This window comes from Achroia grisella, unplaced genomic scaffold (genome assembly GCF_030625045.1).
Source record: "Achroia grisella isolate CSIRO2021 unplaced genomic scaffold, CSIRO_AGI_Agris_v1 utg551, whole genome shotgun sequence".
Lineage (NCBI taxonomy): Eukaryota > Metazoa > Arthropoda > Insecta > Lepidoptera > Pyralidae > Achroia > Achroia grisella.
In genome coordinates, this window is record NW_026712935.1 from 157844 (window position 1) to 175767 (window position 17924).

General features: G+C 31.4%; 1 protein-coding gene across 1 annotated transcript; it reads right to left on the bottom strand.

Moving 5' to 3' along the window:
* Positions 1-9473: 9473 nt before the first annotated feature.
* LOC131848360 (uncharacterized) lies at positions 9474-17683 on the bottom strand. Its single transcript, XM_059198181.1, has 10 exons — positions 17563-17683; positions 16781-16985; positions 14988-15049; positions 14445-14700; positions 13559-13733; positions 13082-13262; positions 12503-12589; positions 11965-12048; positions 11491-11662; positions 9474-11283 (listed from the first exon to the last, which is right to left on the bottom strand). The coding sequence occupies exons 2-10, from the start codon at positions 16975-16977 to the stop codon at positions 9777-9779; spliced, it is 2721 nt and encodes a 906-aa protein (XP_059054164.1). The 5' UTR covers positions 16978-16985; positions 17563-17683; the 3' UTR covers positions 9474-9776.
* Positions 17684-17924: the final 241 nt, after the last annotated feature.

Here is a 17924-nt window from a genome sequence, read left to right on the forward strand (position 1 = left end):
TGATTAATTTGAAAAAAAGATTTAACATGTACCTATTATTACATATGTAAAAACTACCGTCAGTTAGGAATGCTGCAAGAGTGGAGACAAGAAACTTAACTCTTATTCTTTTCAAATGAGTCTATTTTCAATAAGCGTATTTTTGTAATCATGTACACGAATACAATAATACAAATTTGTTTTTAAATTAAATTAAAGAGAATCTAGTGACCACCAGACTATGCTATTGCATTGTTATCAAAAGAAAATGCTTTAATCAGTAACCCGAACAGACTAGTCCCCACAAGCATACTGTAAATATATTCACATAACCTACTATAAAATTATAAATATGAACGCTGTTACCCAGATGGATTTTCTATTGCTTTGTAAAACTCAAATATCAATTACGATTCACATCGAAATTATATTTGGCTGATTGATTACATTCGAGACATTCTAAATGTTATAAATAGGTATATTTAGATTGATTACAATAAAGTAGTTGCTGTGTGAATCTCAACGAGGTGCGTGGATGTATTCGTTGTAAATAATTATAAAACACCAAATTGTAAATTAAATCGTAATTATATATATTTATTAAAATGTCGATGTAATTAGCGATGTAACAAAATATTGAAGCACATTAAAAACAAATGATAATCGTAATTATTAGAACACAGCGTTACTATATTTAAATATTATTAAGTAAATAATTAAGAAGGTTTTCATACCTATTTTTGTTGGAGTTTCCAACAGTTGTAGTGTACAATAAAGTTCGTACCCACTAGAATACGTCCGAAATAAAGATTTTGTCATTTTATATAGACCCATGGTTTTATTGAACCGGGAATATTAGTATGCGACGGATACGCTGGGTTCATTTCGGTTGTACAGTTAGCTAATTGCATGACCAGAAATGTAACAAATTGCCGGTGGACAATAGCTATTTGAATATTTATTTCATACATACCTTCCTATATTATGAATGCAAAATTGTCTGTATATTTGTTACCTTTTCACTACTAAATGACTGGTAAAATTTGACGTGAAAATAGATTATATCACGAGGATGGACATACTGACAGCCTTTTATCTCAAAGCAGACGAAGACGAAGGCTTACTAGGCTACTATTGTATGTATATGTACGTTTTTTTAATATGTTTCTACATCTGAACAAAGTTAGTCCTCACGTGGTGTCGGAGGGAACACTAGGGGGCTGTGTCAGTTCAGTTTCCGGGACGATTTAATGCATGCTTGCATAAGGATGTATAGTAGCGTTTCCTCTTCTGCTTGGAAAAAATCTGTAGATTAATGTTAAGCTAAGGTCTAAATTCGCTACGTGCTTATTCAGCTTGCAGTGTCCCGTGAGGGCCTATGTCATGATGCATATATTGTTTTTTCTCAATGGTAATAGTCTATTGGGATCCGAGTAATAGTTTTCTATTACACTATATGAATAAGAAGAATGTAGGTCTTTCGCAAAGTATTTAATAGTAAGTACCTAATGTAATACATTGTAAATAGAGTTCTGTTTTAGCTGACTCCGCATATCCGCATTATTTTATTGCTCAAAGGAGAGGTCATTTGGGCTATTGTGAGTGTATAGCCGACACTACTAGACTAGCTTGCCAAGCACCTTCCAGGTGCGTAGAAACTTCCTGGTGTCTTTCAAAACAAGTTCACTGTTTTAAGGGTTTCAGGACGTTGGGAGGCCACTGCTACGCACTCCACGATTAAAAGAGCGGCTGTTTCTTCTGTTTATCAAAGCAAATCCGACATAGAGGTCTATCGTACACACTGTATACCACTCATAAGACGTTACGCTACTCCATCCTGTAATTTCATTACCGTATCTTGATTGCCTTCAAATGATACACAGCTAACAAATGGAAGCTGCTTGGCGGCTGAAATAGGTGTGACTGGGGAGGACTTTCTACAAAAACCACAAAAATTTGATTTGTTTTAAAAAAATTAATAGCACAAACGGTCTTGTTAGTCATTTGACATTCAAAATACTCCTTTCGCTGGCGGATACTTAATTCCAATGCCAATTCCAATACCAAATCACCATGATAATCTGCTTTATAACTATCACCGTTCATAGCATAAACGATTTTGACCTTTGCCTGCCTTTTTTTATTTAATTTAATTTTACATTAAAGGATAATTTTGGCAACTATTAAAGGATATATTTAATGCTTAATTAATTAAAACCCTGGAAAATTCACACAGTGCCATCTAGTATTTTAACAACTGAGCATATCTTGACTGGACAACTGATACAAATACTTATATACATAGAAATATATACCTAGAAAACACCTAGACCAATAGATACAATCATATTCATGAATACAAATGTTTAAATCATGCGAGGAGACGAACTCACAACCATCCGAAGGCTGTGTGCTAAACCGCAAGATCACTACGGCATCACTAATTTATAATGAGTATAATATATAATAGAATATATTGAAACGTAAGTGGTCGATTATGCCGATATTATACTAATTGAAAATTTTAGGTCATTAAACAAAAAGTTACTTTTGAATAATCCAGTATGTATTATACATTGTGATAGAAAGTAGGTACTACATACATTTTTTATTCCTACACTACTTTTTGTTGTAATTCATGTTTCTTGTTAAGTAAGAGTTCTACATTACCACGTTGTATCGGTAGACCGTTGGATATTTTGCCATTGCAATGTCATAAAAAATGGTACCAGTTGTTTTAAACTGTTATTTTTCGTAAGACTAAAACCATAACATAAGAATGGTATCTATACCGCATGGATATTCTATATATAATAAATTGCAAATTTCAATCCATATGCCTTGTAGAAAGTTCACTTTAGTTTTATTAACAGTGTCCTATCTAAAAGATAAGTTTTTAATGTCCACAAAAAAATTTTAACGGGTTTGTTATACAACTTGATTATATAACACGGACTATAATATACAAAAAAAAATAAAGTAAGTACAATGATAATTATATACATGTTTTTTTTTAATTACAATAAACAATTTGTGCGATTCATTACTTATATATGTTATAAACTTGTAGCAGATTAAACTCTAATGTAGATATTTTTTTAAGTTCATGTAAAGTTAAACAAACTATGGAAAAAATCACGAAATTGAAAATAAAGAGTATCTACGTTTTTTAGGTATCCCCTTTGACATATTTACTAGATGTTGTAGTATAAACTGAACTAGTTTGTAATTATCAAAATTTTAGAAATATCATATTTACAATAACTACATCAAGAGCTGACGACCAGACTCATAGAAACAATATAAGTTACGTTTGTACCGCCACAAACAAATATGAATACAATGTCATAAATACAAATATTTGTATTGTGCCGGGATCGAAACCCTGACTAATATTAAGTGGGTATTTTACAGCTACATAGGTCGTCTTACATATGTATATTGTATATACAGAAATATCATAGAAAGTGTCACTTCATAATTTTCAGTACACAAATAACAATTCCAGTTTAGTAGACAGTTTGCACTAAACAATTTTATAACGGATTACAAAAGTGACCTTTGCAATACTTCAACCGGAAGCAAAGTATAAAAATTTTTCACTGAACATATCGTTACATCATGTATAATTTGCTTGCATTATACGTGTAAGTTTGTTTTGCACTTAAGTAAATGTTTTTCATACCTACATATACACATATTTGCAATAACACGTACACACGGTTGAAAAATCGACCAATATTTTTCTGTATCTGGTGCAATAAAGAGTATAAATAAATAAAAAAACAAATATGTCGATATTTAGCAATTAACATAAATATAAAGGCCTAATAAAATAAAATATTGAGGCCTTCCTGTCTTTACTAATGTTGGTAGAGAAGCCAAATGGGTATTAGGCACAAATAAGGGAACAAGCAATCGAATTAATGCTAATGCTAATGTTATCACAGATGGGGTATTCATAGGTTTTGTCAGCTGTCGACGTCATAGTGAACGCAATACTTATCATGCCTACATACTACTGAATATATGTGAATTTAACTGTGTTTTGGATATACTTTCTGTCTCCAGTGCGTGCCTCCGATACATGACGCTGGTATACCTAAATGGTCGTAAGTATAACGACCGATTGCCATAGAGGTAAAGAAGATGACAGAGGACGAGCTTGCCGCAGTATCTTTTTTTTTTGTTCATTAACCGTATTTTCTTCAACGAAGGGTCAATCAACAATCAAAAATGTTTGAAACAAAATGTGCCTATGTAGACACCCTTTTTTTAATGCGGCCACATCCGATCTCATAATTTTTGGTCCTATTCAGGTTAACAGCGACGACGATACTTTACCCTTAAAATAATTTGAAAATAATATTAAAAGGAAACATGTATGCCACTTCAAACTTCTTTAGTGAAACTGTGTGAACATGACCTCACAAAGCTAGTAAACTAAACAAATTGAAATTCCATCTATTTGTTTAGCAAGTTAGATAAGTAACGAGATTAGTAGATACTATTTTTTATAAGTAACACGTGGTCGTTCAAGACACACCTTATCAGCTGGCTTGCTAGCACACAATACGGTTGATAAAGTGTCTTGAACCACGTGTAACTTTGTTTTATACTATACTAGCTTCCCGTTCCAGCTATTATTGCTAAAATATTGCATCTATCGCTAAAAAATGCAATAAAATCTGTTGCGGAGTTTAAAAAATCTATAAGGTAGCAACTTCATTTTATACTAAGTAAAAGGTGTGTACATATCCTAAGAAATGATCAGTATATACAGTGTACATTATTTACTTACATCCAGGTACCTATATGATGACCGTTGACGTGACCCCACCACGGGTCATTGCGTCGCAACTCACTCTTGTCTAGATTTGATCTGACATTTAAATGTTGCATGATGTCGTCGAACTCGAATACAATTAGCTTTGCTCAATAATTTAATCAACTCCCATCCAAACAGTTACACTTTATTACAAGTTTTTATGTAACTGGGGTGGCTAACAAGCAAAATATTGTAATAATAATATTTAATAGAGAACACTAACATAATATATATAAAATACCAAATCACATATTTATCATTGTGTGTTGTTTCCATTCGCAACACAACTTTGGCTCTACTTTCTCGGGCAAGATGTAATCGATAAAAAAACACCCCACCCCGTGGTAAGACAACCGTCTCCCATATACATAAAGAGCAACATGGACATCACGTTATTATGTCGCGTAATACACCTATACGTTGCTATTGCGGAGGACTAAGATATTCAGGTACCTTGTAATTTCACTGCAATGGAAACACAAACAGCTTGTAAAAAAAACTGCTTTGTTACTGGTTGCAATGTGTGAGATAGAGGACAGAATTTTATACAATGAATATCGCTGGTATGGTTACGACGTTTATTTGATGCGTGTACCTACATGCTTGTAATTACAGATAAGAAATTTTAAATATTCAAATAACGTTCTGTTTGCGTCAGATTTATCTATGTAGTTTTCGCATATTCAGATTTATTTTATGAAGAACTGATAAAATTATAGAATAAGTCTTGCCTGCGCTCATAGTATACATTTGTTAAGTAAATATAATATGTAATGAAAAATACCAACAAAATACATATCCAGTACTAATAATATATTTCATACGTACATAACCAATATTCACCAGTGATTGTCTCCTATTCGAAATGACAACTTTAGCTCTTCGACATATAAACAATCACTTCGAAAAGTAGCAAATTCACCATTATGGGATTCGAGGAGTGGCAATATGATGTCGACCTGACATGCTACGTTATATACCATAGTGTCAGTAATCTTCTTTGCTAACAATCAACTCCCCAATAGAGATAGTATTGCATACCACTTCAAAATATGTAGTTAGCATATATTGCATATTTAATAGCCGTTAGCCCTTGCTCTTTAACATTAAATTTTCACATGTCAGCCCTTTTCATGTCATAAAAATATTCAAACAGTTAAATTTAAAAAATACGGAAGATCTCTGGGACATGTCAGTTAAAGTAGTTAGTACATTCATAGATATTGTTGCTCCTTATCTAGCTACTATTTTCAATAAATGTGTTGATAATGGCGTGTTTCCTCAATTAATGAAATTTAGCAAATTAATTCCACTCTTTAAATCTGGAGATAGATTTGAGCTAGGCAACTATAGACCAATTTCTATTTTGCCAGTTCTAAGTAAAGTATTTGAAAAGATTATGTTTAACCAAATGTTAAAATACTTCAGGGATAACGGACTGCTTCACAGTCAGCAATATGGTTTCATGCCGGCAAGTCACTACTGATGCAGGTGTAGCGCTTATTACACATATATTCGAATCATGGGAAGACTCACAGGATCTCGGCGTTTTTTGTGACTTGTCGAAGGCGTTTGATTGCGTAGATCATGAAACACTTTTGTACAAGCTCAAACATTATGGTATTAGAGATAATGACATAAGTCATTTAAAATGTAGATATTGATGGTGTAAAGTTAGGAACTAATATATATTGTTATATTGCCCATATTTAATAAATGCTACATTAGCAGATATAGTGATAATATTTTTTTACAATGTATTTAACTGAGTGTTTAATTTTTGTGTAATGCTCCACTAAGTGCATTAAATTCATCATAAAACAAGTAAATCGGCGTTATTATTAAATTTTGTTAATGATACAGTTTTTTTAGGAATAACAGTGGACTCGAAGTTACAATGGGGGCCCCATATTTCAAAATTACCGTTATACAATTAGAAGGATAAGGCAATTAACAAACAGAATTAGCATTATTCATTCAGATGTCTTTCAAAAGAGAGGCAAGAGATTTATAGATATACATATGCACAGGATTTTAACTTTTGCATGTGGATAAAAAAAGCTAATTTTAAAACGTCTACACAAAGTTAGTAATTCTATTGATCGATTCATTACAAATTGTCATCTTATATTAAACTTTCTATGCAATATATGCAAGAATAAATTACGTTATAATTTTAATTTTCATACTCTTCTTATAAACTGTTCTTATTATCTTTAAAGACGAGATACCTCAGTAGACTTTCTAAAAAATCGTCTCACCTATTTTAGTCGCTAAGCAGCTGTTTCTCGATTCTTCAACTGAGATATCGTATTCTGAATTTGAGTATTTTTTTAATTACAGGATACGAGACATTATATCTTAGTACTCCAGAATGAAAACGCATGAGTGATATCACAGTCGTGATCATGATCACATAATATTCTTTGTGCTGTTTATGTACATGTATAGGCGACAATTAGGTACCATTTAATGTCAATTATGCCAGTTTGTTTGCTATTCTGACTGATAACTTAAAGAATCTAAAAATCAGGCATAACACATGCAATTTATCTGGTATTGCAGACTAGAATAGCTCTAATCCCTTACCAAAATCATCATTTGTTGTATGCGTTTTACAAAAAGAAATTGTCTGCCAGAGTAACTACTGTATTTCTTTATCTCTTCAGAAAAACTTTTTATTGTTTTATAAAAAAAAATATAAACATAAGAAAAAGTGTCTGCGCCTATATATATTTCATCACAGTATATTAACATAAATAAAACTGGTCGTGCTGCGTACAACATCGGAAGATAGATTGCTGACAATACCTCTCAGACAATACTAACTTTCACTTCATCTATTTGACGAATCATTTGTATAAGGAGATTGTCTGTCAAACGACGGTGACCGACCGACCGTGAACCATTTTTATGTCTAACTTACACAGTTTAAGGCGCACTGAATAGTTTGTATGTATTTGTAATAATAAAATCTATAAAAATAAGTAAAAACGTAGGTTACAATTACATAGATATTTTAACTACTGAACTTATAATGACAACCGATCTGAAACCTTACTCTTTTCTCCTAAGTTTTCGTAAGAGTGAAAGCTTACTGTGCTCTCGTCTCTAGTTTGAATTATTTGCATTAATGTAACTAAATATATTTTTGTTGTGTACCTATAATTTTTTGTTAGCGCTATTAGTCGTTATATCATCCGAGTCCCTTATCATCTCTTCACTTATGCATGGTTTCACAAACCCTATTCAGTGGAATAGGGTTTGAGTTTCAGTTTCAAGGAGTGCCTCGTGTGTTTATATTTCTATTAAAAATCTACCTTTTTACTTGCTGTAGGAGACGAATTTTGCAAACAAATTTTTAACAAATTTACCATTTTGTACTTGATACGAAGAGCTATTTCTTATCTGAGTTGTTAGACAGGTGATTACGAAATTATCAACACTGCAATTGTAAAATCGTTATTTTCAGAAAAATCAAGAACGAGACGAAAAGTATGTATGGGACACGAAAGATACATCAAAATAATAATTGCATTTAATAATGTCTAGTAAGACAAATTCAATATTGTCTACTAGGCACTGCTGTATCTAAACTGTGTCACCCCACCTTACATTTTCCTATTTTTATTTAGTATATAAGATCATTATTTCTATGTACATATTGTCAGTTTATCATCATCTGTAAAATACATCGTCTCGACCAGCAACATCGTATTATTCACCCGCAACAGTGGTGATCTGGCCGACGTGATCTGCCCGACGTGATCTGGCCGACGTGGTCGAGACGATACCTGGGAAAACGACGAGATCAAACAAGAGATCTCTGTCTGACGGCATCCTGCGCACCACCAACGATTGCACATTTCCACCGGCTTCCCAGAAGCGGGTCTCACCGGCTCGGAAATTCAAGAGGCATAAAAGTCGTTGGCAATACTGCACAACAAGGATCCTGCCGTGCTACTGACCCCCAGTAAACACAACTGCCTGCTGAATATAATCTCTGGACGAAAAATTGAAACTGGAAAAATAAAACAAAAAGTCATTGCACACCTGTCGTCATAATTGCGACACTGCGATCAGAAATTGCTGATATACGCGAAAATGGATGTCACATAGTCAGAAAAATGACTATTATTTATATTATAGCAATATATAAAGAAAAGATACAAAGAAACGCTCCTACCGTCGGAAATCTAATTGATATTTTAAAAGCGAACATTCCCATAGACTGGTGAGATACAAGCACCATACAGTTCTCACACGTAATTAAGCCTATTTCCGGTAGTCTTCGACTGTTTTATTTTTCGATAAAAAAATTTTTTTTGTGTGTAATATATATTTTTCTATGGGACACTACATCCAAAATAATAATTGCATTTAATAATGTCTGATAAAATCCACCATCTTACCAAATTTCACATTTTCCTATTTTTATTTCGTATAAAATCAATATATGTAAAAGAGTTTAACAGTAATATAAACACACTTATTATTCGCATTTATTAATCGCCAGTGTAGATATATGCGATAAGAAACTACTCTAATTGATATTTTAAAAGGATTCTCATCCTAATAAGGAAATAATTGTGTCTATAAAAAAACAGTATTATTAGAACAGATAAAACAAACAATTTCTGTAATTATTACTAAACAAAGTTCAATTATTTATTTTACATTAACAAATAATTTTGTGTAATGCTAATTATTTATAATTAGTACTTAAAAGTGATATAGAATCTATATCAATATTTAACATATGTACTATGGTATCTGTGTAATACAATATTATGTTACTATTTGTACATAATTTACTCTGTGTGCCACCAAACAAACACCACTTAACAATATATTTCATTTAAAACTAGTCCTATCAATTCTAAAAAAATATATATATAAAAATGACCAGTCACTTGATTGGTCACTCATATGTTTACAGTAAAATTATTATGAATTATTTAATTTGTTATCAGCTTATATTTTGTAAGGCATTTTCGTCCTGGTCGCCTTGTACAACGTAAACTATATCGCCGTCGTTATATTGACCCTCGATGTTTATTCCTTCTGGCACATTTTCAACTGCTTGTAGCACAATATTTTGTAAGCCTTCAACATTTCCAAGTATGTATTCCTCTACATTTGCCTGCTTGCTCGATGTATCACTATCCACTTTTAAATTTTTACTCGTTTCAATAGCTTTCGCCAATGTATCTTTGACATTCTCAATTTTTTCAGTATTCTCACCAGTCAATTTTTGCAACATTACTTTCTTAGAAATAAACTTGCATATATCTTTTTTCAAATTTCTTTTAACTTCGTTCAAATGTGCTATTTGATGTTCCGAATCAGATATTTGAGAGAGTAGTGATTCTTTGGTTTCTCGTAAATGTTGTAAATCTTTCTTGTAATTATGCAGTACATTTTGGGATTTGACGCGATCCATGTGTTTATTCCTAGATGTTAATGCACTATTTGCTTTCTTTAATGAATCCACAGTACCTTTTAAACTGTGAATGTATCTAGATTTATATAATAACTTTTTCTTTAAAGACATTAGCTTTTTGCAATATTTTGCAGCTTCCAATTTGTATTTAACGCGATCGTTACAGTCGAAACCGGTCAGAGAAGGGACATTTTCAACTAAGTATTTAATCCTAATTGTTTGCATATCTACTTTTCTTGTTGTAATCAATTTGAACATAGTTTTACCAAGATATAGGTTGCTCAACATATCAACTGCTTTCATTTTAGTGTCCTCCGCTACTGTTTGTATGTATCTAAGGAACCATGGCTGTGTCATATATTGGTCTATGTTGAATCGATGTATGTATTCATAATCGGAATGGATGGAGGCATCTGATTCATTAAGAAGCTGACTATCATTATCATGTGAATCCATATATTCTTTACCATCTAATATAGTACTTTCATCAACTTGAAATTCAGTACTATCATTAGCCTGCAATTCAGTATTTTGCCCAACTGTATTCTCTATGAGTCCTGTACTATCATCCACCAACACATAACTATTAGAATTAGCCTCTTGGTCATTAGCTACGGCAGTATGATCATTGTCATATACCACTTCGGATTCAGTGAATCCCTGGCCTTCAGCATTATAAGTAACTACAATACCGTTTTCCAAAACATAACTTTGTGGCACATTTTGCCCGTTACTGGTCAAAACATAGTTTACAGCATTGTGTTCATTATTTTCTAAGACATAAGTCTCACTTCCACTGTTTTCCAATACATATACCTCATGAGCATTCTCATCATTATTAGCCAACACGTAATTCTCAGTGACAATATGATCAGCACTGTTATTTATCTCAGATACTTCAACATTTTGCTCACTCATGTTCTGGATGTAACTTTCATCCATATGTTCTGCTTGGAACGTATTTGTAGCATTGCTCATTTCCAATTGTTCTTCATTTTGACTTGTTCCCATACTGTCAGACATATAGGAAGACCTAAAACAAGTAAACAAGATAATACAATTGTATTAGCCACCACAGATGTTATTTATTTATTTATTTATGATATAAAATACTAAAATAAACCTAGCTAATAAAAGAGACGGTGTTAAAGATATACGTAAATGTCGATGATTTTAAATAACACACTCTCATAATAGTAATCAGAAAAGGAATCAAATAAAAAAATTAAAATATACCAACCCGTTAGAAGGCGCTGGGCAAATGTCTTCAGAAATCCAAGGATTTCTTTGTGTTTCGCATTGAACAGAACTCTGCAATCTCTTTACTGACTCTAATGTTTCTTCATCATAAGATAGTCGTTGTAGACACGTCTCTAATCTGCTTTTTGTATCAATATCTTCATATTCTATGTCTGAAATGAAATAAATATATTTAAAAATATTAATTATTTAAAGAGGTGTGTCACGGATATTTTGATTCAAGATTTTATTTCAAATGAGACAATCCTCTTACTCATTAAACTACCCCTTAATTTTTAGAAAGCATTATGGATGTTGGATTTTTATATTTCATAGTATTTTACTCAACAAGTACATCACTTATTCGATCCCGACCTGTCAGAAACGCAAACTCTGGTAATAAGTAAATATATACTAAGGTTGACTGATTAATAGAAATTAATCTATAATCATAAGGAGATAGGACTACAGTTACCCTTCTTTAATTTCTTGTCCGATGAATATGGTGTACCAAATTCGTCATCATGATTAATATCTTCTGAATTAGCAATATTCACACCTATAAAACGAAATTTATTTAAATAATATAATCTACAGAAATCACTGAAATTAATACATATGTTTAACACATATTCTTGACTACAATCTCAGGCATATAGGATCAATTGTATGTAAAAGTTAGAGATGCCCAATTGCAAGTTATATTTCTAAAGTAAATATTTTGAACTAAATTTTCTGTATACTTGAGCTAGACATAAAACCCAAATCAAGGCAAATAGGAAGAATTAATCTAGTGTTTTATATTAATTTGACAACTTTAAATCATTATTCCATTACTTCTCCATGCTTTTATGAAAGTTATTATTAATCGTGGAATAAAATTTCTTCTTACTACAAATTTTTTGAATTGTATGGTAAAAAAATATCACGTTTATTTTTAAATTATATAATGAGATGAGATTTTATATATTTTATCTAATATTTTAAGACCTTTATTTATATAAACAACTCACTGTCATCTCCTTTACGTTTTCGTCGACCTCTTTGTGGTTTCTTATTCACAGTATCATCTTTAATGTTGCCATATATAAATCTTAAATCTGTAATAACAAATAAATCTGCTAAAATTGTATATATGTTATGTAATTCCATGTATTGGTTAATAAACTATAATTAGGTATAAATTATGTCAGGTTATCTGCACCCTACAACTCAAAACACAACATACAAGACTGAGGTATTAAGTATTTTTTTTTTAAGTATTAAGTATTACCGCCAGATTGTTTTACCTTTTTTATATTTTGCGTATTATCATTTTTTTTTTTTATTTCAAGGATGACTACCTAATACTTCATCCACAAACAAGAATTATTAACATCAATTGGTCTTTAGCTATATATAATACACATGTATTGTAGAGAAACGTGTAAAAAATACACTTTGCAAGTGGGAATGTGGTGTTACGGCATTGAGGAATTTCAATCACTCACCATCACCACTCGTGTTTCTCGCCGTGCCCAGCCAGGTCCACTAGGAATCTACCAATACTGTTTTAGATTAAAATAATTATTGATCTACGAAATTATATTAACCTTTAACTTTCTTCGTTAGTTCATCAAACTGTTCTGGAGTAAAAGTCCTTTCTTCATTATTTTTTTTCATTTTCCTGGCAATGTGGACGAAATAGTTCAGGTTCAAATTAAATCCCGTTAACTCCTGTATGTACTTTTTCAGAATCTTTGGTTCTACATCCAGATACAGAAGATCCATTATCTGAAATTATTAGCATTGCATAAGGACTTTTCTCTAAGGTATACAGTTTGTCATGGAAGCTCATTGTCGATTTAAGTAAAAAGAAATTAAAAATATACTGAACAGATTTAAGAGAGACATGAGAATTTTAGCTAAGTTTCTTTTTCAATAATAAATTTGAGTAAACCAAAAATATTTATTTTTATATATAGTTGAGATCAAATTTATATTCGTAAATAGTATCTTCTTGAATTCTGTGTTTAACAACTTAATTTTAAATGGACGTGTATTTAATAAAAACTACTTCAATACTATACCTCTTCCTTAACTTGAGGATGCAGTCTCTTGCCATGTTGCAATTTTAGAAAATTTTCATTAGACAGTTCATGATTATGATGATCACACACAAACTCAACTGTAAGTACATCTGGATTGTATGGCAATCGCTTCAAAACTATTTTACATGGGCAACTCGTTTTGAGAGTTTCTGACCTATAACAGATAAATTAATTCTAAAAAACTACATATAGCAGCAAATTAATTTGCAGCAGTTCTATAGTTTATGGATGTACAGGAAGCCTATTTATTCAGAATAGACAAGAATAGAATATTAAGCACTTTTGAATAGTATCTTAAATAATTGGTGTGTAAATTTACATTTTAAAATTGAAATTTGTGAATACAAACTACCAACTAACAATAATTGATTAGAGTAAAAATATTAAATATACAAGCAAGTGGTTTAGTAACTAAATAAAATTAAATCAGTTGTAGTAATTAGAGCAGACCAGTCCTTACAAGCAGTACTCATTCTAAAGTATGACAGATGGATGAACAAGTGAATGCAAGACGACTTCTCTTACTGATTACTATATCTGAATCTGAAAGAGGTTTAACTAAATACTGCATCAGTCTAAGCAATCATAGACATCCTCTACTCACTCGACATAATAATATCACAATGTTTAAATAATGTACACAACAGATTTTCCGCACTATCCTCCATAGTAAAACATTCAATACATTTGCTTGAAGCTTTTTTGCGTTATTTTGTTATATTGGATTTCTAAACACATATTATCTATCTAAAATCATTTAGACTAGATTTAATAGTTCCACTTATTGTTAGGGATTCTGCCATTCATTCCTAAATATTATAAGGGTGTTGCTCTACATAACATCAATAAAATAATATTCTTATACCTTTTCCTCATTCCCTTAGGTCGGTAATCACACTTGGGCTTGCAAAAAACACATCTATACGTGTAATATTCTTTGCTGGGATCCTGAGTATGTGAATCAGCACAGGTGTAGTAGTACAACCATTGCTCTGCAAACCCATTAACATACAGACGGAAACTTTCGTGCGTGTCGAACATGTCGCCTGGTTTGATAAGTGTTTCATCCTTGTGGAGGTACATGTCACTGTGTTCAGTGCAGTTTTTGATATTGGGGTCAACTGAAAAAGCAATACAAATAGTGGCTCATCATATTTTGAGTTTCAACTTCAGATGGACAAAATCTACATTTAAGTCTACAAAAATGATTTTCGTTATTATTTTTGTATTGAAAGTGACAATCAATGAATTATAAGAGGAAATTCTGAAATTTGAAACCTTGAAATTTGTTGATAGACCTACTTTGTGGTCTACATGTGTCATCTACATGTGTGTGGATTTTGTAGGGCAAAAATAAAATCTAGACACATTAAAATTGACATGGTGTTACCTAATTGTGTTAACTCACCATTAATAAAAGAATATTGTTGGCTGTCCCCATCAGCATCTGCTACGACATCGCCATCCATACTGGAAAGTAGAAGGAAAATTATATGGAATTGTTATATAAATGTATATGAAATTAGCTAAATCGCGTAACCTTGTCTGTGGCACATTTTTCGCTTTTTTGTAACATTGCTGCTCCGCTCCTATTAGTTTTACATAGAGTGATGTTACAAAGCCAATGACTTCCTTGATAAATTACTATGCAAGTAATTGTCAAAATCTGCTCAATAGATTCAGAGATTTATAACATTAGTATACAAGGAAGATATTGTTAGTAGTATGGACAGTTGACTCCATAGCTACCAATGTTCCAGATTAGTTTGATTTCCTGGAAACCATCATGATAAATTCCTAGTGAATTTATCATGATGGGCTAATTGACTTGACCTCATGCTCATCTTATCATCATCCACTGGAGCCCTACCACCATATTACTAGCAACCTGCCCTGGCTTCGCACAGGTGGATTACTATTTTTTTTATTTCTCAGCTTGTACTATACTATAACATGTGTTATATATTTAAACCTTCCTCTTGAATCTCACAAACTATTTCTCAAAACTACATTAAAATCTGTTGCATATCCAAAAATCTAAGCAAACAGACAGCAGCAGCAACTTTATTTTATACTATGTAAAGATTTCTGTATGCAGTAATAATCTATTAACAGTGTTCACTACCTAATTCTCACAATGTTACCACATATAGACAATAAAAAAATAATTAAACATACATATTTTATAAAAACAAAGGTGTCTTTGTCTGAATTGAATTTAATAAACCAAAGTTGTGGCTTTTGTATGTTACATGTGTGTAACAGCCAGTTTTCAAGGTTTATGAATATTAGTGAAAAGGAGAGTCTTAGATAAGTATTGTTGGTAATAATATAATATTTTATAATACATTGGACTCCCGGTTATCTGACAAATGTTTTGCAGGGCAGTGTCGGACCACCGAATTTGTTAGATTATAGACTACTGTCTAAGAGGGTCCCCTATTGTCCAGTTTTTATTCTGTGTTATACATGTATGTATGTATATGCACTCTGAAGTATGTATTAGACTTTATTATGTATGTCAACTACTATAAGATTCGTTACGATTTAGGAAGTCTAAAATATCACATTTTTCTTTAATTGTCAGTGTATTGTGCTTTCGCATCTGAGCTGATAACAATGAATACACAATAATAAAGTAATACACAATGAATAAACAGTAAACAATGAATACATGCTATACTTCATCACATATAAGTAGTGAAATTCAAACTAAGGAATCATAATCAAAACAATACCCTATGCATAGAGTACAACAGTAGTGATGCATACAAGTTGAAAGTTGTTCAGTCATGCATTAAGGAAGATTGTAAAAAAAATATTCAATAAAAAATAATAGACCATGTCGGATTGCAAGGGGGGCAGGATAAGACAGGGGCTGGATTACCACTGCATATTGTGGTGAAGTCAACACTTGACATGTCCACATTTCGCTGGGCATATTTTCTACCTATGTTTATTGGATTACATTTTGGTTTAATCCATCACCTTGAATATAAATTGACACACAAGTTCTTTTGTGATTCTTTTCATATTAAAATTAACTATTTCTTAGAGCTAATTTGGAGTACTAAATCACAAGTCATGACACCCTCAAATCAGATACACTTCCCACTAAAACTTTTATATAAAAGTACATCTAATTAGAAAAAAATTAAATCAAGTATGAATTTTTTTTATTATTATATTTATATAAAATACCTTTTAATAACTTGGACATAACAGTCCTTAGACAGCTCTAGAGTGTTACTTTTATCCATGTCTGACAATAATGAAATAGTCCTTATATCATTTTGATCAACATTCTGATCATTTATTATCAATTCTATTGCATTTTCTGTTGTGTCAACATCTGAATTACTATTGGGACGAGTCCTGGCACTTTCAGACTGATTCATTTGAAGACCTGTAAATGTATATAAATTAAATATTAATTTGTTCTTTATTTAAATTTCACCTCAGGATTAAAGTTATTAACATTATGTTTTTAATTGTAAATTGTATTAGAGAATGAAAATAATTATACTCCTATTATTCTTATAATAAAAATACCACTTAAAACTGATAAATAATTGAAGGTTATAAATCTAACACAAATAGCTTCTTGTAAAAGGTAGCAGCACAATCATTAATCGATGTACACAGTTTTAACGTAAACAAGGATTTATCAAATTAACAATAATAGTAATGTAAAACTATTAAACACATGCATAATGTATAAAGTCCCTACATATATAGATAATAATAATAATTATGTACATCAGAAATGTAATCACTAATATTGTTTCACTACAGGACACTTTCGTGTTAGGAATTTGGTAACTTCTACAATCACATAAGACAAGCGATAAATAATAAAACCTCTGTTGTATAGGTAGGTTATTATTACAAATATGTAGCATTCTCACTTCCAAAATGTAGGTAGCGTGTGCGTCATATATAGCAACTTACACTTATTATTTTAGTATATTTTTTTAACCTACCTGTAAACAAGTAATGTTTTGGAAATATGATGTAAATAAATCAAAGTTAGCTTCGGTTTTTTTAATATGATTCGTTATTTTCCCGAAATTACGTACCAAACGCTCATTTCGCTCGCTTTTAGATTTTTTTTTTCAATTACTTTTTTTTAAGTTGCGTCGGTGATGGCAAAAGCGTATAGATAAAAATAAGCAAGGCGCTTAATTAAAAGCAACGTATTTCTCCGCGGTGGCATATCTTGTAGAGATAGTTTACTATATCCATTCTAATTTTTAATGAAAATATAACATAATAATGTAGAATATGAATAAGCTTTTTACACAGATGAAGTTATTAATCACTATTAAATTAACTACGACAGTTA